Source organism: Physcomitrium patens, chromosome 1 (assembly GCF_059467195.1).
Source record: "Physcomitrium patens ecotype Gransden chromosome 1, ASM5946719v1, whole genome shotgun sequence".
Lineage (NCBI taxonomy): Eukaryota > Viridiplantae > Streptophyta > Bryopsida > Funariales > Funariaceae > Physcomitrium > Physcomitrium patens.
Window position 1 is genome coordinate 23492017 of NC_143410.1, and position 24065 is coordinate 23516081.

Here is a 24065-nt window from a genome sequence, read left to right on the forward strand (position 1 = left end):
ATCAATTTGTTTTGAAAACAGTTTAAATGAATATGCTTCTTTTGCCAAGAAGGCTTCAAGCTAACACCTGTTAAATAAAGTTTAGGCCCACCTACAAGTACTTCGTCATTTCAAAGTTCCCCCACCATAGGACATAGTACCCAACATTTGATACTGAAGCTCAAATCTCTCAGTTAGATTGATTCCTCAAGTCATGAAATGCACAAATTCCTTCATTGGTTGATTGATGGAAAATTTAGGCTTCACAGAATTTGACTTGTGAGTTAAAAACACAATGAAATGGCATCCAAATAGTAGTGTGCTTAAAACCTATAACTTGTTAACTACTATACTAACAATGAAGTGGACAGGCCATTTGACCAAATCACGTGAGCTTGAGATTCAAAACAACTTATAACTATACCATAATAGACAGTGATAATAGAAGGGGTTGTAAAGTCTACACCAATGATGTGGGTGGTTTGAGTTTGGGCTATGAAATCCCCACCTTGATTGATGGAAACCAACACAGTGATGCCTTTGATTGTAACCATAAGAGTGAAAATGGGTCAAATCCAAAGGATATTGATAATGCCACGAATATTTTTAGAAGATGTCTTGATGGTTTTTTAGTAAGATTTATATCCATTTACTTTTTCGAATGCCCCATCCATAACCCAAAAAAACACCATCTACACCATCCAAATTGCATACAAATCTCACCAAGGGAAAAAGACGATAAGGTAAACCACAAAGATCTAACCGTTTCATGCAATTAAACCGTACATAGGTTTCTTCGCAGAAAAGAGAGCTCCATGTGGCAACGATGAGTAAGCTTTTTCCCTCGTTTTCTGCCCGGGAGCGCGTCACATTAGCGCAGCTCCATCGGAGTCCTGCCACCAACTTCCAGAAAGGCGGGAGAGTGGAAACTCCGGCAACACGATGAGCGAGAAGGGAAGTGTAGAAGGCATGGACAGTAGACCGGTTCGACGACGATGTCGCAGGCGCCAATCAGCAGCGAAATAAGTAAGCAAGCAAGCCGAGTTCGGAGAGGGGAGAAGAGGGTGGAAAAAGCGCTGCACGCGGACAAAAGAGCACTTCGGCCCATCTAACGCGGAGCAGGGAGCACACAAACACACACTTTCTAGCCCGTAGGGCTGGTGCGCCTCATTAAGGCCACACCCTGGCACCCACAATTGCGTCCCCCCAAATCTGGTCAGCACTCTTTTTTCCTTTTGCTAATATTGCAAAATTCCCCTGGTCGAAGCTTTCACCCGCTCGCTCGCTCGCTCGCCGGTGATTGACGCTTCCCATCCTGGTCCGCAACTTCGATGACGCAGCTTCGCAGCAGAAGCACAAACTTGCGAGGCGGTCTAAGCAAAGGAAGGGAAGACAAAAGCATGTAGAATTTGCTCTGCTGCGGGCTCAGCATTCTACGTGGGCGTTGTCCGTTCGGCCTGGCTCCAATTCCTTCTATTCCCAGCTCGTTCTCAGACCCGTGGGAGCGAGGGGAGCCCCCTCCGTGTACTCTTGAAATCTCAGCTCGAGTAATGTACACACGGCGTACATAGAGAGTGGGGTGGGAATGAAGGTAAAGAGGAAGTGGAATCTAGGAAGAGAGGTGAGGGGAGGGAGTAGATCTTTTGAGGGGGGAGGCCTTGTTGCAGGAAGGTAGCGGGAGAAAGGCATGACACATGGACACGTGGCGATGTGATAATGGGGGGCATTTCGGGGCCATAGTAGGCAGGGAAGGGGGAGGGGGGCAATGGGGGTTCTTTTTCTTTCTATTCCAGAGAGAAAGAGAGCTGCAAAGCAAAGCTGAAGCAAAGGGCTGAGGCAAAGGGTTGTTGTTCCGCTCGATAATTTTTCTTCTTCTTCTAGTTCAACTTCTATCCCTTCTTCCTTAGCGTTGTTGACGAGACCAGGCTGTGGACACACGTTTCGGAACATGGGTCCTTCTGTTTAGACTATCACATTGGCAACGCGCACCATTCTTTTCGGGTTCAATTTTGGTAGTTTAGAAGTGTGTCACCGCACGCGCGGAGTAGCGAATACGCGATAGCACAGACAGAGAGACAGAGACAGAGCCAGGGAGAGTAGTGGGAATTTATTCTTTGTTGTTGGTGAGAGGAGCGGTCGAAAGAAAGGAAGACAGCGAGCAGAGTAGAGTAGAGCAGGTGACGTCGAGGATTGCGTTCTTGAGGGGCATGCGCAGAAGGCGGTGTTGAGATTCGGCGTTGGGTTGGGATTCTTTTGGTGGCAATCAGATGCCCACCTCGTCTTGGTGCCCTTGCACGGGTCAAGCCGAGGATTTCTCAGTACCTTTGTCCACCAGAGGTCATAGATCTAGTCTGCTGCAGAGTCGATATACTCGTTTGTACGGTTTCTGTCCGGGGTATTCTTGAAATGGGGCATCAGGACATCCGTGTACAGGTTTTGATTTAGTTTAGTTTTTTGTAGCGTGGGTTTGTTTGGAAGAGGAAACGTAAAGAAAAAGCAGCCGAGCGGGAGGGTCATCTTGGAAGTTAAGAGTGGTTTTACGCCGGTATGAGAGTCAAGCAGGCTGGGGTACCAACATCGTCGAGGAATCGACGACCCCTTCAGCATAGTTTGTGCATGGAAGATTCGTTCAGGGCCGGTAGAGGGAATGACTGTTGTCGAGATGCCGGTTTGGCTGGAAGCAGGATGCGGGAATCATCAAGCGGCAGCTATTCGCTAGTCCGTCATAATAGCGCAGTGTTCGACCATGATTTTGAATCCAACCGGAGCAGTTTGGTCCACACAGTTAGCGAGGTGCGAGAAGAGATGCAGTTAGGGTTGCCACACGGCTCCAAGGACCACATGAAATCGGACGGATGTGGCAGTGATGGCAAATCGGGGCAAAACAACAGCAAGGGTGGATTAGTCAGGCAAGTTTCGCGAGAGTCGCACGAGTTCTCGCAGGAGACGTATTCATCATCTTCTACTCCCGGGAAGAACGGTCACATAAATAGCTTTGTATTGAAGAACTATTTGTTGCATGATAGGCGCACTTTGAGCCTCCCTGTGGGCAAGGAATACTCTATTAGCCAGTACGTGGGTCAGTCGACTGAGGTTCAGACACACGTGGATAGTGACAACAACTCTAAAAATGTAACATATTCTGAGCGACATACGAGCGTAAGCAGTTCATCATCCTGCGATGATGGTGATGGGTGTTGTGTGCATGACTTCGACATTGAAGCTGAGAGGCACTCCAAGTCCACTTTATTTTTCGAGGCTGGGTTCACACTTCTCACCGTCATGGGGGCTATGTTTACTTTGTATCTTTGTATACGGTTCTTGACGTCGGCAACGAGTAATCACCCTAAAGATGAGCCCAGGTTGTTCCGCAACAACTCTGGTGTTCTTCATGATAGCAGCAAGGATGTTGGCTCTCATTGTAGACTCTTTGTGAAGGCATGTCCGTTGCTAGGGCTGTTAACTGCGGGCTTCGTACTACTCCTCGGGACGTGGGCATCGGGCGGTCGGTTTTGGCGAGTATCACCGATGCAAACGTCGAGCTCTTGTCATTGTGAAGAGTACGATGAGAATCGACGGCATGTCGAGGAGGCCGATGAGAGGGTTCGACAAGCTGATAGGTCCAAGCAGCAGTTTATGGCCTACGTCTTTCATAACATTAGAGGTGGGTATCTGCAGAATGTGCCAATGCCGAAACTTTGCAAGTGCGACCCTCTGAGATAGCTTGGACATTGGGCCTACCTTCTTTCACATTGCATTATGCTTTGTATGCTTTGCTCATGGTTCTTTTCTGGTTTTTACAGTGCCTTTCAACGCCATTGTCCTGGGACTCGGTCACATGCGAGCTCTCGGAGACGGAGGTGGCCTGTTAGGAAGCGCAGCAGACAAGATGGACTTGGTTCAGATGATGCTAGACTGTGCGGAGACGATGACAAGCGTGCTCGACGATGTCACTGATATGGGTAAGTTGAAAGCTTCCTGTCAACCGTTGGTTTGAAACTTATTCACTTGGCGGGATGAAAATGCAGTGTACTCGAGGTGTTGCTTTCTCTTGTACTTATTCTTATTATAAATAAGTTGGCATTAGCTTTCTTTGCTCCGTCTTGTTGCAGTTTATTCGTGATGATTCTAAGGTCAAGATGCATTTTATGTACAGGTCAATGGGAAGGCGGTGAAATGGAACTTCACAAGGAAGAGTTTGACATTCTTGCCGTGATCAAGTTCTTATCCTGGGGCCTTAAGGATCTGCTGGAGCAGAAGGACATTGTATTTAACATGAACATCGACAGTGTGGCAAGCGAACTGCTTACATCGCATCGAGTGGTTGGAGATAAGCAGCGAGTAGTGCAGACTTTAGGTGAGTGTGTTTTTGATTTGTGTCCGTCTTAGTGTTTTGAAGATATGGGATTGGTTGGCTGTTTTTATTTATGCTTTTATTTTTTCATTTTGTCAAATATTTACCTTAGTTAGCAATTGTTTTTGTTCAAAAAAATCTTTGGGTTGTTTTATGGGAAGCATTTAGTTCTAAGTTTGTTATTTTCTTTGTATGTAGGAAATTTTTTAAGCAACGCTGTCAAGTTTACGCCGTCTGGAGGCAGATTGGATTTGGACCTACAGTGTGAGGAGGTTGTGGGGAACACAAGTTTTGAAGATCACATCGCACATCCTAATCCGTCTCCTCAAACAAGTGAGGGGCCTTTACTAGGAGCTGCTGGCATCCAAATATTGTCAAAAACTTCATCACAAATTAAAACTGGCGAGGGGAAAGTGGCGAAGTTGCGGCTCTCTGTGAAAGACAACGGAATCGGTAAGCTAAATCTGAATTGTAAAGATGGAAGCAGGTGCTGTGAAACTTTGTTTGTTTCTTTTCATCGGGTTTCCGTTCAAGTTTGGCATGTTTTGTGTTCAAGTTCTCAAGTTTGAGCGTTGGTTTGTGCAGGAATTTCCGCTCAAGATCAGGCAAAGCTGTTCGAACCATATTCGTTTGTTACTTCAGGATGGGTTCTGAAGGCCGGTGTTTCTGGATTGGGTCTTAGCATGGCAAAAAGGTTTGTTGAGCGAGCTGGCGGCAATATCGGAGTAGAATCTGAAGAAGGCAGTGGCAGTACCTTTTTCTTCTCCCTTCCTTTTCCGCTTGTGGCAGTGGATGTGAGTAACGAGCGAGAGCAAGTGAAGTCGGATGGAGGAGCACCCGTGCTTCAGAAGTCAGAGGTCACTCAATCAATGGACAGTTCAGGCGTGACAGTTGTGCACGAATCAATCACATTATCAAGAAGACGATCGAATTTGAAAGAAGATTTGAAACCGGCTGTGAAAACGAAAATGACCAATAAAGTACCTAATGAAAATGTGAATAGTGATATATCTGATAGCTGCGCAAAGAAATCTAAGCACGATGGGTTAGACGGACGTCAAAGAAAAATATTACTTGTTGAAGATACACGAATTAATAGAGTAAGTTTTGTCCCTTCAAACTATTTTCCACCTACTATTAAGAATAATCTCTAGGAGTTTTGGTATGTTGCCTATGCGTTGCTAATTCTGCGGGCTTGTATTATTGTTCTCTTTGTCACTATTTTTTGAATTCATTTCGAATTCTCACTGTTTCTCTTCTTTTTTTCTTTTTTCTTTTTTCCTTTTGCAGATAATTCTACGAAAGGTGTTACAAAATCTGAATCTGCTGTGTGATGAAGCCGAGAATGGTCAAATAGCAATAGATTTTCACAAACAAGGAAGGACATATGACCTTGTCCTCATGGATAAAGAGATGCCAGTGATGGATGGCCATGAGGCTACAAGACAGTTGCGAAATATGGGAGTGAAAACTCCAATTGTTGCATTGACTGGAAACGCGTTGACAACGGATAGAGAAATGTTTTTCGAAGCCGGTGTCGATGATTTTCAAACTAAGGTACATATTTCACTCAAGTGTAGCAAATGGATGGCTACTCCATTACAAGTTTATCAAATAGTTGCCATTGTGCGTTTATGTTGTCCCGAAGAATCTTACTCAGCGTCTTTCTTATGTGATACAGCCTCTATCAAGAGACAAACTTGTACAGCTGTTGGCACGGTATGGAGTGGAAAATTCGTCTTCGAAGTCTTCATATTCATCAAAAATGGTGTGATTGCAAACCATCCCAGATTTCGGGGACCGGGGTTGCTCAGCTTTTGCTTTTTTGCCCCATGTAACATATGTTTGGGAATGATTCCTTCATTAAGGTTCTTAGTGGAGTAGGAAGAGGATCTTTTTTGGGAGTAATTGCTCCTGACGCTGATGGAATTAGGAGATGCATACGACTGCCTGTCCATTCCTTTGGTTTTTTTTTACTCCGGCAAAGTCATTGCAGTTTTGGACTCTCGAATTCTTGCTAATCAATGCTGGATTGTTTAGACCACGTTAGAATTTCATAGTTGGCACTGGACTTGTGGGGTTGTGTCTTAATTCTTATAAAAGGTCTGACTCTTATTTCTATCGATTGTGTGGGCATTGTTATTTAGTGCTTGTTGTGATCAGTAACTGTGTTCTGAGTTGTGTACATTGGAATGGATGGGTTTTTTGTTGAATGCTCGCTGATATTTCAGTTTTCAATTTCAGTCTCGAAATAACACATGATCTAATTTTAAGTCATTAAGAGATAGTATTATGGAAGCTTCGTATGTGATGCATTTACAAAAATATATTCTCCAAGCTTACATGCGGCGTATTATCTCCTGCTCAGTGTTTCCACTATGATGTAAGGCGTGTCGATAGTATTGAAGTGGTTCCTTCTCTCCTTTGTCTATCACACTTCACAGTGTGATGGCATCTCCTCCGTACATAGTGTATTGTGACAGAGCCTTAAAAGTTGTCAGATTGGTTACTACTTAGAATTATGGATGTAGGTAGCTCAGTGTAGAAACGCTCGTTCAGATACCGAAGTTGCTCTTCCTCATGTACTTGGTCTTTCCAGCTTCAGCAAGCTTGGCTTGACATTATTTAGATGAGGCGGCAGGGTTTCGGTGATGATTCAAAACAATCCAAATCACTGCAGAATGAACATTGAACTCTTCAACTAATTTGACAATCACAAGAGAATTGTTTCTTAGTGGCTCCTCAGCATCACTCGAAAACAAAACCTCAAGTTTCGTTAATGGTTAGTTATATAGGTTCCCTTCAATTAGCGGTTGGCAGATTGAAACACTTTGTAACAGCTTTTGAGGTAAAATTTTCTACAACAAAAAACCCCAGAGTAGTCATATAACGCCCACTGTCTTGACAAAGTAATGCATATATTCATGCTGAGCAGTGTATCAACGACCGATGTCACAGCACACCTGCACTTTCAGCCGAGAGAAACATTCCGTTGATTATATTATCCATCCAACTGTGGATGTAAATCCTTCGGATAGGAATCGTCATCCAGGAGGTCGAGTGCGCCATGGCACACCAGAAAACCATCGCAGCACTCCCGTCACTGCGCTTCGTGAATTCATTGAGATAGGCTGTCACGGCGATTGCGTGCGATGGGTATCTGTGCATTGGGTGTTTCATCTTTAGAACTGCTGTACAGTAGGCAATTTTTTTTTTGCATGTTTGTGGATAAGCAACAATGGTAAAGCTCAGTGCAATTGTTGGGATCATCTTGAGGTGCTATGATTTCGTGAGAATGTGCTAGAATTGGGTATCGAGGAGTTGAGCAGCGCGGGATTGACGTGGGTTTGCTGCTTTGTTTGCACATGCGAAGACTAGGCGCAAGGGTGAGAAGTGATTTGGCGCAGCGGGGGTGGAATTGAGGAAGGAGAGTGGGGTTTAGGGTTTTTTCAAGGTATACCAAGATGAATAAGGTGAATGTAGAGCGCGTGCTGGCCGTGGTGAAGCAGAGGTCCGGGGAGTTTATGGGTGCAGTCAAGGATACAGCCTTGGAATTGTCATGGGATGTGCGTGATGCAGCGGATGCGGGCTTTGGCGTGCCCAGGCTCATTTCCAATGTTGCATCCCTTTCCGTGGCGGTATGCGCTTTCTGGATTGTATTGGTGATTGGGCGTAGTTTTGGGTTTATGATAGATTACGCGGAAATTTGGAATCGAGGGGTGGGACTTTGGTATGGGAAGTGAGGCCTGTAATTTGATGAGAATGTCAATGTGGACAGGTTGTGGCAGCCTCAGGAACAGCAGCTATTGCATTGGATGGCGTTGGCAAAGTGTTTGGCAAAAGGTTAATATGGTGTTTAGGTCGAGAAAAGGCCGATTATGTTTTCTCAAGTGTTTACTAAGCAGTGGTTTATTTCAACAAACTGGATGATAAAAAGCTGAAATATGGATTTTTAGGCTGGCTCGTTTAGTTCGTGGAAGATGCAGCTCACCTGGGTTCAAGCCATAGTGGTTCCGTAGTAGGCTCCTGTCCCTTTTGATGTGGTGGGTTATACATACAGAATGATGCTATCTTGTCGAAGCTCAAACGGAAGAATTTCTAGGTTACAGCAATTTCTGATTGTAGCACTCTCGCAGGGAATGCACTGATTGCAACGGCTGGGAAGGGTTGCGCTGCACCATGTGTGCGGGCAAAGGTCTGGTGGGGTATTTTGTGAAGGACCTCGAATCGTAAGTTTCGCCGAATATACACTTCTTTGTTTTGGGAGTTCTGAACCTGTGACGCCATATTTTCATGGAGTATTAGAAGTTAGTTATTAAATGTGTAAGAGGTAAAGTAGAACTTGAAGAGGAGAATGAGAGCTGTAGGTTTGGTTTAAGCTAAAATGTTACTTTACATCCTGAAATCTGTGCATGAAAGTAGATGCTTAATGATCTATCATTATGATTAAATTTTAATATAAGCGAATGTGCAGGGGACAGGGCGATTCGGTTGAGAGCTTGGCAGGGGCAATAGCTGGTGGGGCTGCAAATTTGACTTGTGTTCCTGCATCTGTGAATTCAGGCCTCCCATTGCCCCGCCGAGAATGTCCAACTTGTGATGGCACGGTATGTTGTGCATGTTGGGATCTTTCGTAAATTTTCGGTTCTTCGCGTATTTTTCTTGTACTACTTGGATTAGTATCATATTTTTTTACCCTGGTTTGCAATCATTTCTGTAAGTTCTCAGTTATGAGTTGAGCCTCAGCAATTTGGTGGAGCTTATACAACCTTTTCGTGCAACTTCGCAGGGAGTTATGACATGTAAGAAGTGCAAAGGCGAGTCGTGGAAACCAAAGATGAACTTTGAGGACGTAAGCCACGTCCTGAAATCGTCTGTTTTTTTGAGGATATGGCGTCGATGTATCTGTACTTGTACTAGTGTTTGTCCCGAGACAATTTTGCCACATGATGATCTTCTTTTGGACTAATTTCTACTAGCTGTTCATCATCTCGTTTCATTTACCGATGTTCTAGTTGTTGTTTAATGCAGATAATGGATGTTCCTTGGAAAGCATGGAATGTGTACAGGAAGACTAAACCGCCTACTGAGGTCCATATTTAGACCTGTTTGTGTCTTTTTATCTTTGCATCAAAAGTGATTAAGCATAATATTGTCTATTTGAATTTCTGCATATTTTTTACATGGAGGCAAGGCGAATTATAGGTTTTCGCTTTGTACATCTTATTCCTGATTTTTGTGTTGACTTCCATTTCAAAAGTTCTGGATTTAACATGCGGTCGTCGATGCAGTCACAAGATCGGCTGATGTCAAATCCGGACTTGGCCTATTGGATGATGTTCGAGAAGCCTGCTATCGAGGATGGCGTAGAGTATGATGATGATGTCAAAGAAAAGATGTGGATGAAGTACATGGTGGGTTATTTATTATGATAGATGATTTTGCTTCTAATTTGTATAATAGTAGCTTACATTCGGTTACGTTTGAGAATTTTTCTTATGAATTTCACACTCAAACTTTCCGATCTCCCAATTTCAGCTTTGGAGCGTTTTGGAGATGTGTGAATTGCCTTAATTTAGCACTGTCACCAATTTTGTTGCCAGAAATTTTCATGAGGTTATTTTTGGCTTGGCAATAGGACGACAGGCGTTATGAAGAATTGCGCGAAAGAGTGGAAAGAAGAGAAGCTGGGTGGGAGGTCTTACAACAGGTTGTTTATTCTGATTGTGCATAAAATATACTAGGAAAGTAAAGAGGACTATCCTCCGTGGTGGACTTAAAATTTTAGAAGTAGCTTCTTGGTTGGTTAGTTTTTCAAAGTTTCACAGAATTTACTGTGAGTCCTTAAATACTTTACTTTATTGCTCTGGGTTGTATCCATGTAAGACAACTAACATGTTCTGCATGGTGGGCAGGGTTTAGTGAGCATTAATCCAGAACGAGCTAGACAAGATCCTGTAATAGTGCAGAATGTACCCTTTCATAAAGCTCAGTTGCAACTTCTAGCCGAAGTGGAAGGAATGCAACCTCCCCCAAGGCCTGCGAATTGGGGGGTAAGTTCTACTTGTCCCAATGTTTATTTACGTCTGATTTTGCTGAATCTATTTGACTACAGCGTGTTGACGTATTTTCTTGGTCAGCTCCTTACAGTTTATAATTGTCTTGAGCATATTTATCTGAGGTACTAGATGGGTCCGCATCTGAAGATTAGCAGAAGTCACACTTGCTATCAGTTTCTTGCGCAGCTGCCTAGCTTTGGACATTGAACTGAAACAATGTTTTGGTAACTGTTGGATTATGATGAAGAATGTAAAACTTCCCTTGTCTGAAGCGGATTGGCGTAAGGAAGATTTGAAAAATCCCAAGGTGAGGCAAGAGATGGAGACGTTACTAAAAACCCAAGAAGGGGTTTATGGAGCATTACTAGACAATGCCTGGGAAAATCAGTGGCGCGAGCAGCAGGTAGAATTTATGGCTCATCTATCTCGGCACTAGCAAATTCCTCAGCTTAAATCACTTTTTGGGTGTTAGCAATATGTGTGACTTCTGTTTTACATGCTTGGTTAAATCTATTCTATTCTCGTGTTACTAATATAGGTAGTTCAGGAGTTGGATCCAGTTGGTTGTATTAACTCATGCGTAGAATTAGGCGAGATATTGCAGTCTTCAGTTTTGTTGTTTAAGAGAAATCTAACAAGGAATTATTGGTGGATGTTTGCCAGCTCGAGATACTTACCAAGGCGAAGATTGAGTCATACCTACGTTCCAAACAAGAGGAAGAGCAAAATCCTGGATCTTCTACCCCAGGTAGTGAGGGACGAACTGGCAAAGGTGCTCCTTCCACGAGCACAAGAGATACCAATGCTTCTACTCAGGTATGTACCATTACTGCATACATACATTTCAGAGAAATGCCACAGGAATGCTTTTATTATGGTTAGTTTACGAGCCTTGGACGATTTTCAAGTGTTTATTTCACTTTCCCCCTGCAGAAGAGTCGCGGGAAAAAAGGCGTTGATGATAAGAAGAAGAAAGAACGGCAGGAGAGGGCAGAAAGATTGGCCAGGCAAGCTGCTGAACGTGAAGCTGCTCTTGCAAAAGGCAAAGCTGCCCGATCAGGGAGGAGTTGATTGTCTTATTTTTGCCGTCGATATTTATGCCCTTTCCGTAGGATTAGATTCAGAGATCAGAGGACGACGTTCTTAATGAAGTTAAGTCCACTTCGGAAGGTCGATTGCCACGAAAGAGAAAGCCAAATCTTGCTAGATTCAATAGAGTATTAGCATGTTTCAATGCTGAAGGTTATAAACGGGACTGTTTGAAAGCATAAAGATGAGCATTGTCTGCATTATTGAGTTCCGGAATCATGAATGTTTGCTCTTGCACCCTTCAAGCAACTCTGAATATCGTCAAGCCTCATTTACTGGAAATTCTATTGCTGTTAGATGAAACATAGATGTCGCAGCAGTCGACCACTCCCACGTGAAGAGAAATAACATCGAGCGCTGCCATCTTTTGTTGACTTTGCCCTGCTTTGTGGGTAATGGGACTTTCTCAAGTTGGCAAAATCCTGAAGAAAATGACCACCACCCTCTCTATATAGGACATTGCTACTGGGAATAGTCCGTCTTATGAGTCATTATTTGGTCATGTGGGAAATTGTTTTTTATTGATGATCATGCAATTGTGTCACATCAAGTGCGCATATTATGTGTCATTTCGAATCATCAGTCACGTTATACTTTTGGGTAGTTGGTGCATTTTTTTGAATTTTTTCTTTTATTTTATTCCATTGAATGCATGCGTTTTTTTTTTTTTTTGAATTCTTCCACTTCGCTCATTATTTCTGAGTTTGCTGTTTGTTGCGCTGAGTGGCAACTAATTTGATGTTATCATACATATTTTTATTACATTGATAGTAATAATAAATTGTTGATAACAATATTACACATGCATTTTTTCATATTTAACTTTTTCCAATAATTGATATCGTTCTGCAATCGTCTGAAATCATTTGCACCTTTCTTGTTTTTCGGAGTTATAGTTTAAAGTTTTCCTATAGGTTTAGTTGAAAGCTTAAAAGTACGATTCTATTAGAAATCAACAGAAAATACTCGTTGATACTACGGATTTATCCAAAAACCTGAAAATTTTATAGAAGCAGTTCTTTTAAAATACAATTCAACACATTGTTATATGTGCACAAATATATAAATTTAAATAAAAATGTTGAAAATATTTTTCAAGTACAAATAAATGTTTGTTTACTGAACTTGAGGTTCTGCATTCAGAAAAGGCACATTAATGCGAGTGTTGAGACGAAAGGATGTGCACATTGGTAAGCACAAATTTCGCAATGCCCACACTCTGCAAGATTGGCACATAATGAAGCAATTGCTGTCAGAAAGACAATGTTGAAAACACTGTTTTTTTAATCCACAATTGCGCATGCTAAGCTCCTAGAGAAAGCAGAAACCAAAGCTTCTAAAATCCTGCTCTGATAGAGCCCAAGTGAGACAGCTTTGGCACCATATTGCATACAGCACTACAGCAGTCTGCCAGTTATTATGTACAACACCATTAGACTACTTGCATGAACTGAATAAGAAGCAATCTAACGAGTCCCATGTAAAGTAGCAAAAATGATGTTGAATCCTTCTCCCCAAAACCGCTCTACAACACTCCGGTAACACCTTGATACTACCCACAAACGTAAAACTCCAGATGATCCATGGTTTGGGTGCTCACTGATCTTGCAACCCAGTGTTTTTGGAGCATTACAAGGCGTTTTGGTGTTTACAAAGTGAAGAGAGAGAGGAGCCTGATTGTGAGCTGCGGTCGTAACCTGTTTCAACTCCTTTCCAAGCCGAGTTTTGTGGACCAAGATGTTCGCTTGCGGGCCATGATGAACCACTAGCTAAAAGAGTAATTGGTCGGTGAGTGGTGACTTTGGTCCCTAAGATACTTTGTACATAAAATTTTACCTACATGCAATCATATTGCATGTGGGTGTAATCACTTATGTGAGTCGTTCCACAGTAGTGGCGTCGTCAGAGCATCGCCGTTCAGGCCATGCGTCGCCAGTTGCTCCTCTCTGGCCAAATTCTCCACTTGCCAGATCTTGCTCACTGCATGCTGGCCTTGCTTCGAAAGCCCCATTTGCTGCTCCAAAGATAATATTAGCCAAACTTGAGCATAAGTTGCATGGATGAATATTGATCATTAACATTTACTCTGGCTGAATGGTGTTCTTTACGAGAAATAGATAACTCTGATAGTTTTATAAATTCCTTCATACAATCCATTTGGCGAGTGTCAAGTTGTTAATTACTGATTTAGGAGATAACACGTTTTCCAAGAGATGATATATTCCTAAAATTTGCTGTTCGTAGTTTACTCGTTCTCTTGTAAAACCATCACTCTTCAAAAACTTTGAAATCGAACGGATCTCCTCTCCCAAAAGATAAGTCGATCTATGTTTGATCAACACATTGATGTTTCCAAGAGGTAAATAATTTTAGAAGCTATGTGTTATTTAAAAGAACAATGTTCTCATGTGCTTTACATATGCTGATAACATGATGTTTGCTAAATCAGGGTTTTCATGTGAGTAAGTTGTAACTATGGACACGTTAAGGTTAAGTGAGAAAAGTAGAAATGTAAGACTTGGATGCCTTACCGGAGTACGTAGAGATCCAGCTCGACGAACTAGAATCGAACTCCCTTTAGACACCTGTGTTGCTGCCGCGGCCGCTACTCGTACCCTACACAACGGCGGGAGTAGCTCTGACGTTAACATGTGACAGACTTTAACTGATACTAGGTAAGATATAAACTACATCATAGTGTAGAAAACTATAATTGACTTGTTCATGCACACAAAAACACAAATTCTGATATGACATCATATGAGAACCACAGCTCTGGGAAAGGCATTGGCATACTTTTCTTCGCGGTTGTCATCTGCATGACTGACACTAACGAAGCAAGATATAAAAACATCTATTGAGACGCAACTCTGGACGAGTCACTTACTTCTTGTGTACATCAATATATTCATCTGTCTCGTCCACAATCTCCTCCTGAAAAATGAAACAACAGCCAACCAGTCAAGAAGCAAAGAAAAGGCGCAGTTAGTTTGTTCACGAACAGCTGCGCATCAAGATTCAAATTCAGTAGACATGGTAATTTCTTTTTGTAAGCTGTACTTGTAATAGCTCTTCCATCACGTCCTCCATTGTTATGATGCCAATAACTTCACCATCCATTAGGTCATCATAGTCATCATAAACATTCTCCTCAGATTGTTTGTTCCCGTTTGCATTAGTTTGATTTCCAACACCTTTTTCCACGTCTGCTTCTCTACTCATACCAGACCCTTCCAGCTTTTCAATGCCATTGAGATCGTGGCCACGACTAGTTCTCTTATTGCCTTTCACTTTTGTTACAGCTGCCATGTGGCTCCCGCCCTTCTGGAATTCGTTTAGTATATCGTACAACGGCATATCACTGGGCACTCTGACAATTAGAAAAAGATGCATTCAATTTCATCAAAGTGCCTTCCAGTCCTCAGTTTCAAAATGTTACATAAACACAGACAACAAATGAATATCCTGAGCAAGCTAATACAATTTCAGCATGTGCAGCTGAAAAAATAGTGATGTACGGGTGACGTGGAAGCAGAGATCAGAGTTGATTTGCAGCTTTCTAGTTTTAATTGTCGAATATTATACACTACACTGCCACACCAATGAGCTTACCTGGGTATCCTCCTTATGGAAACAGAACTAACGGGGGTTTCGGCCTCAGCACGGACTGTTAGTAAACTTTTCACCTGCAAAATCACGAAATATGGGATTTAGAAACCACTTGTGAATTGATCATCTAGAAGCAGCCTCCATGTTTTACTTATTGAAGGATTTAGGAGAAGACCAAGAAACACAGAGTCTTTTCAATCCAAGTTAGTTAGCTTGCACACCAGTAAAACGCCAATAAGGTTGCGAGGATTTCCATCATAAACAGGAACACGGCTGTGTCCTCGAGCAATTATTTTCCCCAACGCCTCCCTGCAGTAAAATATTTTGCAGGACAAGAAAACATCAATAACCTCTGGGGGTACACCAAAAAAAACAAGAAGGAAAAGAAACTATGTACGCACCAACCGGGACAAGCTACGTTTTTGAAAGCTGAGATTACCGTGGTACATTCGAAAGAAATACACACACCTACAAGAATATTTAACAGTCGAAGTTTAAGTGGAGCGCACCAATCTAATTTGGAATGGACATCAAGCGAGAATGTTGATTCAATTGGAGTCATGGAGTCCAGGGCGGTCTGAATAATTCATCACACATACACACACACACACACAAATAAAAAAACGTCAGCTATTTCATAGACTCAAACTTCACCTTCGAACTACAACTACAATGTCAGATATCCGCACAAATCAGCTAGCACGCCAAAAAATGACGTTAAGATGAACTGAGAGGAAGGTAGACTCACCTTCTCCGTTAAGTCTAGAGCTCCTTGAATGATTGTAGTTTCGTCATGCGTTAACTCTCCACCCTTTCCAGCCTGAGTCAGAAACCAGACAGTATCACAACGTGGAGCCAACATTGACATTTGCATCAAAAGACCAATATGTCCAGAGATAAAAACTGAAAATCTAACATATCAGATCGTTGAGAATGTAAACCAAAGCAATTAGAGAAACATTAGCTCACTTTCGCAAGAGAGACGTAGCAAATGTCCATCTTGCACTACTGCCGTAGAGCCTACCTCTCTTCCATGAATCGAGACCAACGCCTTCAGCTGCGCTCGCCTAAATAATGCAGATTCATTATGTCCCAACAAATAATCCAGAATCTGCATTCAGAAATCGTACGACCAATTTCTTAAGTTACTACTCACAGTTAAGTGGTTCCTAAGCATTGCCAACAGAAGATGAGCATTTCGGCGTTGAAAAACAATCACAATTACCTTGCCGACTGGGTAGGAAACAGGCCAGCTTATAGTCATGAGAATCTTGACCAACCAGATCAAGTCAGCACCAATCGCAAGCCCATGTCTTGAGCAAACTGCTTGAGGAATAACCTGCACATCAAACACCGCCAGCAATCTAAGCCACAAGGGGCCCAACAACGAAGCCTAAACAGTGTGACATGTAGAAGATGACACTGAGCTTCTAATGCTAAGGAAAATGGTTGAAAAAATGAAATAAAACACAAGATTACACTCATCGTATGGTGCTTCTTTGTTGAGTTTGGAAAGATACCTCTCCAAAGGCAAGCACAAAGGTCACAGACAAAATCACAGCCACTACTTCATTGAACATGTCGTCCAGAAATATGGGCAGAGCCTGCGCCATACAAAAATTATATTACTATCACCAAACACTTGATTTGAACCAGTACAAAATTTATAGTGTTTGTCGTTGTTGCAAATTGCATACATTCTCAATGATTTTCTGAGCAAAGGGCGCATTTTGGAGGCTAATTTGTAATGGCGCACGCTATTTCGGTACAGGACAAAGTCACATACCTCCATAGCAGCTGCGTTACAGAGAAGCAATGTCACGAGGAGCTGGTGTTGCTTCCTCACGACGGGTGCGATTTTAGCTGCAAATCAATCAGACCAACACAAAGTGACCGATTCAGGAAACATCAGCATGAGCACCTCGAACTCATATTGTATGAAACCCAAGGGGAATATGGTAGGCCTCCACCTGATCATTTGCAGGGAATTCAGTTTGTAACAATGAAAGCCAACGAATAGCTGCGAGGTGGTGGTGGTGATGGAAGATAACATACAAGCCTGTTCTCTTTCCTCATCAGTGCCACTCTGCTGAAGAACCTCCAAGTCCACAAGCCCAAGCGACATGAGACCCAGCGTCAGGCCCGACATAACGCCAGCAAACAGCACCAGAAAGAGAGAAATACCAGCCCAAATCCACCACCATGGCTGCGAATAGGGCGACGGATCATCTCCCACCATCGACGATCGGAGCAAGTGACCCAGTCTCAGAAATCCAAAAACCACCATTCCAGCGTCCGGTATTTTTATTTTTTTCTTCCTCTTTATTTTTATTTTTTTGTCTTTTTCTTTTACACTTCTTCAGACGGATTACTGGAAAATAAAAATAAAAACCACTTGCGTCCTCTTCGAACACCGGAGTCCCAACCACGGACTAATCCCGGAATTCGAAACTCAAAGATTCACATGGAGATTGGCAACCTCTCCACAAAGCCCCATCCCTAAAATTTAAACTTAAAATTTAAATTTAAATTAAAAAAAAAAAAAAAAAAAAAAAAAAAACGGAAAAACACCAAAACCTCCACCTCATTCCTCTCCAACCAAAAACCCACTTCAACGTTCTCGATTCAATTCGATTGTTTGTTTGTTTGTTTGTTTTGTTTTCTCACAGAACCTGCTGATCGATACCCCTGGACAAGCAAGAAACCAATGCTCCGAACCTCCCTCTCCCCTAAGTTATGCACTCATCTCCTCCTCCTCTCTCTCATTTTCCTTCACACCTCCATTCCTCAGCCCGATTACACCCACACCCACAACCACCTCCCTTCTTCTTCTTCTTCTTCTTCTTCTTCGTCACTACTCACCAGCACTACTATTACCACTACTACCTACTACTACAACAACCAGGTTGACTCATCAAACCAGAAAAAGACGTACAAAGCAGAAAGAGAGAGGAGAGGGAGCTGGAAACTGAACACTTTACAGCGAGAGCGCATCAGCAGCAGCAGAGTGTCATCAGCCAGCCACACACGCACACACACACAGCCAGGCCTCCGTCCCTCCCTCTCCCTTCTCAATACCGTCCCGGTGGTGGCTCTCCAATTGACTTTCCCTTTCCCCTTCTCTTCCCCTTCCTTTCCATCAACTGGGTTTGAAACCCACCGATCCCGGTACACATTCTCTTCTTCCTCTTCCCTCTTTCTTCCTTTCTTTCCCTCTATCTCCCTTCCTTCTTCTGTTTGTTTCTTTTTTCTGTGTCACCCAGTCTGTCTATCTTTCTTTCTTTCATGCCGAACTAGAACATTTCCTTTGTGTTTTTTGTTTCCCCGAGTACTGTAGCAGCAAGCAAGGACCTTGTCTTCCCGGTCGGCTTTGACATGACGTTGCTGTTGTTGTTGTTTTTCATCTTCTCCAGGCTTGCTTGCAAGGTTTAAAATCCACCCCCTCCCCTCCTACAACTCCCTTATAAGACACACACACACACACACTCACACTCACACACACACACTCACTTACGGTAAATACTGTTACTACATACTTTCCTTTCCTTTTTTTCCTTTAGTCCTTTCCTTTCCTTTCCTTCGTGCATGCAAACTCTGACATGCCTCTCCTTAAGTGTCCCTAAAATAACACATTTGGGTTCCATGTGGAAAAGGGGAAAGGGAAGGGAAGAGAAGGGCACTCCTCTGCTCTACTCTACTCTACATGGCTGGGGTATGACAAGGCCCCTTCCCCCACGTGGCTTCACCCCACTGCTCTCATGCTTCTCATTATTCTATTATTCTTATTAATATCATTCCAGCTCTGCAGCAGCAAAAGCCCTTTGCCCACCCCACCATACAAAGGGTAACCTTCCACCACTACTACATACTTACATACATCCTTCCTTCCTTTTCTCTCTCTCTCTCGTTTGTGGGTGCCCCTCTAACCCTAATTCCTTCTTGTTACCACACACCCCCCCCCCTTTTTACATTCCCATTCGGTTCTGTGTTTGTTCACATGGTTTTGGTGTAGGGTGTGGGAATAGGGTTTGAGAATAGGGTTATGTTGGTAACTGTGTTGTTGTTGATGTTGATGTTTTTTTTTTTTTTTTTTTTTTTTTTTTTTTTTGTGACTATGTCTGTGTCATGTGTGTGACATAGTCAGAGTTCTTTATTTCATGTTCATCCGCAAATACTGAGATTTCTCTTGAGATCCTTTGATTTTGTTGTGGCTCAGTTCTCATTTGTCATCTTTGGATTGTGAATAGTGTTGTATGTGTTGAGTCTCCTGCAATGATGAATTATTATTTTGAAGAAAAAGACATGTGGGTATTATTAGTGGAAATTGTTACTTGATCCTACAAGTAAATTGTGTTGTATGAATAAGAGTAAATTTCAAAAGGAGAAAGTGGGTTGCTAGCTCTATGCAAAATATAACTTGATTGCACTACCAAATTGTGTTGCATCAATAAAAAGTAATTTATAAAAAGAGAGAGTGGGTTGCTAGATGTTTCAATATATTCTTTGTTAACTTCATTTCAACTTCGATTTTAAAGTCAACTATTGTTATATTAATTGGAATTGTCTAATTTAAAACCAAGCTACGCCATTTATTATCGGATGTACAAAATCCTAATGTTGTGGATGTGTTTAAATGAAAGAAAAAAAAAAAAAAAAAAAAAAAAGATTCCTCATTTGTATGGCAATTTTAGACACTTAAGCAACTCTAATGATACTTATTGTTCTAAGTTAAAATAGTATTAGTTGTTTTGTAGATGAGAAATATAGATTGTAATTAAGGATTAAAAAAATAAATTATATTTTTAAAAATTGATTTTTTTTGAATAGTCCAAAATCAAATTATCTCATATCTAATATTATTGATCTATTTTAATATTAAAAATATCAAAATAATAATAATAATACTAGTACAAAAAATAAAAAATAAAGATTGGTAAAATAAGAATATATTAAAATTTTAATATACATATCTTCAAAAATAAAAATATATTATATTATTTAAAATTTTGGATAAATTTACTATAAATAAATATGTAATTGTGTATACATACATAACTAAGATATGTTTATATTTAGATTTTAAATAATGATAATTATATAATTTATACTTAAATAATTTTTAAATATGCATACTAAGCAACATATTTTTAAAATTTATTCTTTTTCTATTATTGTAGAGTGAATTTGATATTTTTACTCAAATTATATAACTTTACATTGATTTTCTATTCCTGAATTTCTCATAAAATATGCATCTATTTTTTATTAATTTATTAATTTATTAATTTAATATTTTTATTACTACTATTTATGTAATTAATATTTTGGTGTAATACTTTCAAAACGGATTTTTACAAAATAATTGTCTTCATTATATGTATGTAATTTTCAATGCAGTTATCTAAAGTTTTATTTAATTTTATTCTGGACTAAAATTTTAGATTTTAAATATAATTATAGTAGCATATAATTATGTTTAGATTGTCAAACAATATTGTGTTTGTAGATTACTAAGGTGATATATTATTATGGTAACTACACTATTAAAAAACTGTAACAAGTTCTGAAAAGTATGGATAAATATTTGAGTAAAGTAAAATGTTCTTTAGAGACAACTTCATATTTTTTTTAATCATGTTGGGCATTCTAAAACTAAATGGCAGATATAAAGTATGTAGATATTAAAGTACTCAAATAAATATTATATTTTACGAAATTATAAATTATTTTTAAAGCTGTAACATTAAAACTGACCTTTTTTTTATTGATTATTATTAATTTTTAGCTTATGCTCAGAAGAAAAATTCTTTAAATATTATAAGAATCTATACATTTGTATGAATTATATTCTCAAAAGAATAAACTTCTTAATTCTTCATTTGTAATTTCTTTATTGTATATTATTTTATATTATTCTTTTAATAAACTTTGATTAAATAGATTAAAATATATGTTTAAATTTTAAGAAAATGCTAGATAGATATCCCCTGCATACAAATAATAATAGCATTCTTACTTGAACATTTTTTAATGACAATATCTTTGATGATTATATTATTACTATTGAGAGGGATTATAAAAATAAATAAATAATAAAATAAAATTAATGTCTTATTTTTGTCCCAAACTGATTGATATCACATATTAAAACTTAGATGTATATTCCATAGTAAAGAAAATAAACTATGTTTTATATAGTCAACTTGCACGAATGATTGGAAATATCACTACATTTATTTTTATATAAAAAAATATTCATAATTTAAGATAATTGCGTAAGGGATGTCTAGACAATAAAAGAGAAAAGTCTACCTAAAGATTTTCTTTATTATATGCATATTTTTAAATCGTGATTTTTTTTATTTTTTTTATTTTTTTATTTTATCAATAATCAAGTACATTTTTATGAGTATTTTGAATTAAAAGATAAAAAATAAAGATAAATTAAAATATAAGTAAAAAAACTATATTTTGTGAATTGTTTTTAGAATATGAAAACTTTGATAATTTAATGAATGTTTTTATTGGTTTGTAGTTCTTACTTCTTTAATAAATCATACATATAAATATCTGAATAAAAAAAAATTGTACAAGATAATTTGTAAGAATATCAATTAACATTTGTTGAAAAAATTTATCCTTGTTATTTATAGAAGTAATATAGTAAAATATTAGAGAGGATATGATAATTATAAATGTAGAAATTTAGAGGCTATAATATTTTTTTCAACTCTTAAGGATGATGGTAATATTGAAAATGATACATACAAAGAGAATAATAGTAAATAATATTAATGAGTAGAAGAGTTGAAAAGTCAAAAAGAGCATAAAGTCTAAAATAGTTTTATTAAAAGATAAAAAGAATATTTTTTGATTATTGAAGAATGCATATCTACTCTTAATGCAATAAATTAAGGTAATTTTATGGTTTTTAAATTTGAGATAGATTAACCAAGAATATGTATAATTTAAAAATAAAAATAAAATAAAATAAAGATTCATATTTAATAGAAACATGGAATAATACTTTTAAATGTAAAATAATAACACATGTATTGTGATGTCATATTTAATTTAGCTAGATTTATTATTTACATGTTATTTAATTTTTAAGATATTTAAAAAATTGTAATTTATTATTCTCTTTTAGATAAATGAATTGTCTAAGACTTAAACAGCTGTTTAGATTACAATTTATTATTCTACAAAATAATTATAAAAATCATTTAAAGATATATGTATTAATTGGTTTTCCTACCTGATAAGTATATATTTATTTTTTAAATAAAGTTTTTGTAAAGTAATTTTGACATCTGCCATTCATAAAATATATATTTTAATTTTTATTTAAATAATTCACAAAATTAGAGTTTTATTTTATTTTATCATAAATATATATATATATATATATATATATATATATAGACATTAAAATTTTATTTTGAGGCAAGATTCTTTTTCTTTTAAAACATGAGATATTATTTTTTATAGTAATTAAAATAAAATAAATAAAATAATAAAATAAAATATAAGATATAAAATTTATCAAAAATAATTATTTGGTAAATAAAAAATAAAAAATATAAAAATATAAAAATATAAAAATTATAATTTTATTGTATTTTTTTCAAATGAACTTTTTTTTATCTTATAATATAAGTATAAAACATGTTTTGAGTGTTTTATGTGTATAAGTATTAGTATGTATTTATATATAGTATTATTTATCTTTTAAGTATATAATACAATTTGCTTATCACTTTTAATTTCAATTTATATTAACTACTAAAAAGTATAAATTAGGTAAAGAGAAGACAAAAGGCAAGCAAAATGTATTAGAGGATAAAAAAGAATAGGTATTCTAAATATGAAATTAGAAAATAAACAATCCAATTGAATTTTTTTGATATAAGTTGATAACTTCTTTTGCCCTATGTATGAAGATATCTATTTATGTTAAATTTGTGTCAGAGTATAAACATCTCTTTAGTGTGGTATGTATCATGTTTCATTTACATTTGTTTAAAAAAAAAAAAAAAAAAAAGACAAGTATCAGAATAAAAGACCTTCACTAAAGTAATAAATATTATATACAACTTCGAGTTACTTAGTAAAGAAACTGAAACTTGAATTTGAAATGCTGAATAGTTGCACCATGTGTTTTGAAGTTTCAATCCTAGCTATAAAATTCTGATCTTGCTTGATAAAAGAGCTCACAAACACCTCTGTATTTCTTTTTAGTTATGTAACTATTTCTTAAATAAAATTCAAATAAAAATGAATAAGCATCACATATTTTTTTTATACTTCTATTGCTAATCTTTAGGTTCTTTTGAATACTACAAATTACAAAAGGTAATAATTTATATATACATATATATATATATATATATATATATATATATTTCTAAACATAATAGTATTATTCAGATAATTATATTTAGATAACTGAATAAACTCATATTATATCCATGAGTATTTCATAAATCATTTGTGGTAATAAGAAATATATATATATATATATATATATGTATTTAAAGTTTTTTTTTTATTTTCTTTTACTTCTATTAATTTATAAATTAACTTATAACTAAGTATAAAATAAATGCACTTCTTATTGTATTACTAGATACATAGAATTAGTTCTTATTTGACAAATTATGCTTTTTCAAATAGTTGTGACTTCATGATCAAACTAAACCTTTTCCTTTCAAAAGAATACTAAGACATTGTGGTTTATTTGAAATATCAAATTTTAACTTTTAGAATGTTCTTTATTCAACTCTTTAAAATTGTTCATTATATGGAGCGATAGAAAAGCAATTAAATTTTATTTAAAGAAAAGAACATAATCTGATCTACAAAGTCACAAATTTAAGAAAGCTTTAATTACATCTGCTTCTATTTTTCTTTTTATCCACACATTTTCACTTACACCTAAGCAAACATGTAAAACAATGAGTGATGGCAATTAT

The 24065-nt window shown here is 38.1% G+C and overlaps 3 protein-coding genes across 5 annotated transcripts; 2 read left to right on the forward strand and 1 right to left on the reverse strand.

Moving 5' to 3' along the window:
• Window positions 1–1049: 1049 nt before the first annotated feature.
• On the forward strand, window positions 1050–6452 carry LOC112280388 (uncharacterized). The gene is made up of 7 exons (XM_024515841.3): window positions 1050–3643; window positions 3783–3941; window positions 4136–4336; window positions 4532–4786; window positions 4919–5433; window positions 5624–5890; window positions 6015–6452. The coding sequence occupies exons 1-7, from the start codon at window positions 2527–2529 to the stop codon at window positions 6105–6107; spliced, it is 2607 nt and encodes an 868-aa protein (XP_024371609.1). The 5' UTR covers window positions 1050–2526; the 3' UTR covers window positions 6108–6452.
• Window positions 6453–7391: 939 nt separating this feature from the next.
• On the forward strand, window positions 7392–11681 carry LOC112280408 (uncharacterized). Of its 3 annotated transcripts, none has more exons than XM_024515881.3 (13): window positions 7392–7489; window positions 7707–7971; window positions 8112–8176; window positions 8470–8562; window positions 8808–8940; window positions 9123–9185; window positions 9365–9424; window positions 9625–9747; window positions 9972–10043; window positions 10249–10386; window positions 10640–10795; window positions 11056–11208; window positions 11326–11681. In XM_024515881.3, the coding sequence occupies exons 2-13, from the start codon at window positions 7798–7800 to the stop codon at window positions 11461–11463; spliced, it is 1368 nt and encodes a 455-aa protein (XP_024371649.1). In that variant the 5' UTR covers window positions 7392–7489; window positions 7707–7797; the 3' UTR covers window positions 11464–11681. The 3 variants fall into 3 exon arrangements, with proteins under 3 accessions (XP_024371649.1, XP_024371659.1, XP_090110086.1); XM_024515891.3 differs by having other exon boundaries at window positions 7420–7574; XM_090253960.1 differs by having other exon boundaries at window positions 7424–7971.
• A 1038-nt stretch (window positions 11682–12719) lies between these two features.
• LOC112280396 (DUF21 domain-containing protein At4g14240) lies at window positions 12720–17767 on the reverse strand. Its single transcript, XM_024515854.3, has 13 exons — window positions 17146–17767; window positions 16877–16953; window positions 16611–16694; window positions 16316–16429; window positions 16115–16201; window positions 15839–15910; window positions 15600–15667; window positions 15312–15399; window positions 15094–15167; window positions 14542–14851; window positions 14369–14415; window positions 14013–14097; window positions 12720–13495 (listed from the first exon to the last, which is right to left on the reverse strand). Exons 1-13 carry the CDS (start codon window positions 17375–17377, stop codon window positions 13349–13351), a joined length of 1485 nt encoding a protein of 494 aa, XP_024371622.1. The 5' UTR covers window positions 17378–17767; the 3' UTR covers window positions 12720–13348.
• Between the last annotated feature and the right edge of the window lie 6298 nt (window positions 17768–24065).

Coding starts and splice junctions, on each gene's coding strand:
- LOC112280388 (XM_024515841.3), top strand. CDS start 2,527: ATGAGAGTCAAGCAGGCTGGGGTACCAACATCGTCGAGGAATCGACGA. Junction 4,787..4,918: donor TGTGAAAGACAACGGAATCG/GTAAGCTAAATC, acceptor TGGTTTGTGCAG/GAATTTCCGCTCAAGATCAG. Junction 5,434..5,623: donor AAGATACACGAATTAATAGA/GTAAGTTTTGTC, acceptor TTCCTTTTGCAG/ATAATTCTACGAAAGGTGTT.
- LOC112280408 (XM_024515881.3), top strand. CDS start 7,798: ATGAATAAGGTGAATGTAGAGCGCGTGCTGGCCGTGGTGAAGCAGAGG. Junction 9,748..9,971: donor AGATGTGGATGAAGTACATG/GTGGGTTATTTA, acceptor GCTTGGCAATAG/GACGACAGGCGTTATGAAGA. Junction 10,796..11,055: donor ATCAGTGGCGCGAGCAGCAG/GTAGAATTTATG, acceptor GATGTTTGCCAG/CTCGAGATACTTACCAAGGC.
- LOC112280396 (XM_024515854.3), bottom strand. CDS start 17,377: ATGGTGGTTTTTGGATTTCTGAGACTGGGTCACTTGCTCCGATCGTCG. Junction 16,202..16,315: donor TTTCCTACCCAGTCGGCAAG/GTAATTGTGATT, acceptor TTCTGAATGCAG/ATTCTGGATTATTTGTTGGG. Junction 13,496..14,012: donor CTGGATCTCTACGTACTCCG/GTAAGGCATCCA, acceptor TCTTTGGAGCAG/CAAATGGGGCTTTCGAAGCA.